This window comes from Anneissia japonica, unplaced genomic scaffold (genome assembly GCF_011630105.1).
Source record: "Anneissia japonica isolate Jap-2015-1 unplaced genomic scaffold, ASM1163010v1 scaffold287717_len1600092_cov198, whole genome shotgun sequence".
Classification (NCBI taxonomy): Eukaryota; Metazoa; Echinodermata; class Crinoidea; order Comatulida; family Comatulidae; genus Anneissia; species Anneissia japonica.
The window spans coordinates 1,195,216-1,198,737 of NW_022755469.1; the positions used below are offsets into that span (position 1 = coordinate 1,195,216).

A 3,522-nucleotide genomic window follows, 5' to 3' on the forward strand; every position below is an offset into this window, starting at 1 on the left:
TGTTGCTTGCAACAATAGAAATCCTGATAATTTTTACTTGTAAATAATGTGCATAATAATGAAACTTTTGTATTTTTAACCCCGACAAAACACTATCTATCAAGGCTTGATGCATAAAACACTTACTTATGCCTACTAAGTTCATTAGAACTGTGGGGTACCATACTCAGTAAGTGGATGCTTTAGCTTTATGAAAGTATAACCAATTTCCCCGGGGTACTACAAATTAACCCCGGGGGTATCGACTTGAAAATTTAAAAAAAATTCTGTTCCCCAACCTATTTTTAGCAACCATTAAAAATTTCATCACAATAGCTCAAAGGGAACTGTGTTTGCTTAGGATTTTCTTTGAATGTTGCTGTGATTTCCTTCAATTTTTACTGTACTTTTAAAGCCCTTTTTCTCAAAACATTATAGGCCAGTTTAGGGAATTACACTTTAAAATAGCATAACTTTATGGTTATAATTGTCCGATTGAAATCATTGACACCCAATTATAAAGCAAATGATGTGCTCTATTCAGTTACATTAAAAACACATTTTTGATAGAGAACGAGTTTACAGCCCTTCTGTGGTCTTGGGTGTACCGTACTAAAAGTTCCGTCTCGGATCATCCACGCTACACAAAGTAAATATCAATCACAATGTGTCAGTATCCGGGAAGATTGTTTACACGGAATAGCCTATGACGTTTTTGCACTAAAGAAATACCAGTGAAATACATTAGTGCTTTATGAATAGTCGATGCTTGAGAGAGTTAAAACTGAGCTATATTTGATTTCCATTCTTTCAATATTAAATTTTATACTGTGTTTGATCGTCAGCGAGAAAAAACCCTCAGAATTTGATATTGTTTCGGCTGGCAAGATGAGACACATACCAACAAGTTTTGGATTTATGGTTTTTATTTTTGGCTGTTTAACATTATTGATTAAAACTCTATCAGGAAATATGATTGTCTATCCTACTACTGAATTCGAACGTGGACGTGAAGTAAGTCTGAGAGAAGTAATTCAGAGAAAACGGCCAGATATCAATGTAGAATGCGTCTATGAGAACGCAACGGTTGGATATGTAGTTTATACATTCAACAATACGATAAATAATCGATATGTAATGAAAAATTATAACCCTCTATTTGAAGTGAGCGGTAATGAAGTTATTGTAAAAGATGGCCTAGATTATGAGACTTCGCCAGAAGAAACAGTGACGGTTGTGTACTGGAATTCAAATGCACCAAGTAAGGACTGGCTACCATTTAAGTAGGCCCACTGTATTCCTTAAAGTTATACACTCGTTCCATGTTTCATTTAGGCCCTATAGATACGCTATAAAATTAAAACCGTAGGCCTATCATTTGGAACAATCGTGCTGTTGTAACCTAAGCCTAGGCCTAATGCCTTTCGCTTTCTATGGCAGCATTATTCATTCTCTTTTCACGATCCAATAAAATATTCCACTATACAGCTCTGTGCTGCTGTGTATACGGGTGATCCAGAGTTTAGGTGCTGTGAATGCAGCTTAGTGATTTGTTTTTGGTCTTAAGAAATACTCCTGTGAGCATGATAAGTTTCGTGACAGGAATACACCATCCGCCGTGTCAATCAAACTTAACTGACTAATCAGAAAAGCGCTAGGAACACGCGCGCGTCTCAAACGCACGTGTCCTCGTATGTTACTCGTCTTGTGGGGACCTCAGCAACAATATCCAAGGTGCGAGGCTTATAAAGGTAAGGTCCATTAACCCAAAACCCTAATATGGAAGGCAGCATCTTAACCACCAGCAGTACGTAGCATACACATTTTGAACTTGAGCATAGTAATTATTGAATTAAATAATTGTGTACCCTGATTATTGTACTGGACAATGATAACAAATCAGTGATAAAATATAATAATAATAACAACAACAATAATAATAATATTAATAATAATTAATAATAACAATAACAATAACAATAACAATAACAATAACAATAACAATAACAATAATAATAATAATAATAATAATAATAATGAAACACTTCCAGACTCGAATGACTAGAATGTTTCTATCACTTTTCAATGTAAAATAATTATGGGTAAGCATTTGTATACACATTAATTTCTATGTTGAAATAATTGATAACTTTTATGTTACTTCAAAATCATTTTAACGGGGTTTTCGTTAGTATTTTGCATTAGAAAATACATCGTTAGAAGTCGAATATATATTCCAAGTTATGGCCTATTGTAATTGTTCAATAATTCAAGAATTCAAAAATGAAAATTACAGATTTTCTTTATAAACTGGACTTAACCAACTGAATGTGACATGTATTCTATGCATGCTATCAACCTAACAATGTTGAATCAACTGTGAATCAGTAAACAAGAGTACAGTAATATGTGTTTTTACATGTAACTTTGACCTTCCAAACGCAAATACTATTACGTTAATTTTCCACTATTTCTCGTTTCCTCATTGTCATTGTCAATGGCCGTATTCGACTGGTCGTTCTTCGTTAAACCACGCCCACTTGCGCAGTGGTAAAATCCTGCTTAACGAAGACGACCATTCGAATAACTCGACGAAACAAAATGGCTGCATAGTTACCGCGATACACACTGCGTAATCAAGGCTGCTTCGGATTATTGTGGCAGTATGGTTTTTTCGTAAAAAAATGTTTTCATCCAATTTTTAAATTCTGTTAGCCTACAATTATTTTTTTACTTCAATGTGGGTAAATATATTATTATAATTTTTATTTTCTGAAATTTAATCTAAATTATATTAACGCAAATGTTGTTGCTAAACTGACCAATCAGTCAATTTCTTTGGTCAAGTGCATAACTTAACGCTGATTGACGCATTCTGGTTACGTTAATTTTCATTGTCAACGAAGCCTAACCCTGATTTTACGAACCAGTCGAATGAAAATAATACTCAACGAAAATTCGTACTCAACGAAATGAACCAGTCGAATAAGCACTTTGTCATTATCATTATCACCTCCGCCAAGGAGGTTATCTGATGTCTCTCTGTTAGCACGATTACGCAAAAACAAGGTATGGATCATCATAAAATTTTGTGAAATGGCACATAATAATTTAAGAAGAGATGATTAACTTTTCCGCCGGACCGATTTTGGCTTTAAAATTACCTGCCAAATGTAGTCCACATAAGCCAAAATCGGTCCGACGTCTATTTGTTATAACTTGTATTTTTATAACGTCAAATAATAGATAATATCTTATCTCTCATTATATAATAGGCCCATGTTTTCATTCGTTATGAATGTGTGAAATCATAGGTGAAAATAAAGCTTCGCACCCAGTAAACCCTTTGGTGTAAAGTACGAAAAGAAGTTAAACGAGGTGGTCTTAAATCGTTGCCTCTTTGCATCTGGCCGGGTGGCGCTATATAGACATTGATGAAGCCCGTAGCCAGGGGGGTTCGTTGGGTTCGAACGAACCCCCCTTTTCATGAAGTGCCCTTTCAACAAAGGCTGGCTAGCCTGCACTTTAGGCCTAGCCTAGAGC

The 3,522-nt window shown here is 35.0% G+C and overlaps 1 protein-coding gene across 1 annotated transcript in view; it reads left to right on the forward strand.

Moving 5' to 3' along the window:
• Positions 1-749: 749 nt before the first annotated feature.
• LOC117123457 (neural-cadherin-like) overlaps positions 750-3,522 on the forward strand; it is a 33,645-nt gene continuing 30,872 nt past the window's right edge. The window contains exon 1 of the mRNA XM_033269373.1: positions 750-1,240. Coding sequence (XP_033125264.1) covers positions 868-1,240 — 373 coding nt within the window. The 5' untranslated portion in view covers positions 750-867. The remainder of the gene's footprint in view (positions 1,241-3,522) is intronic.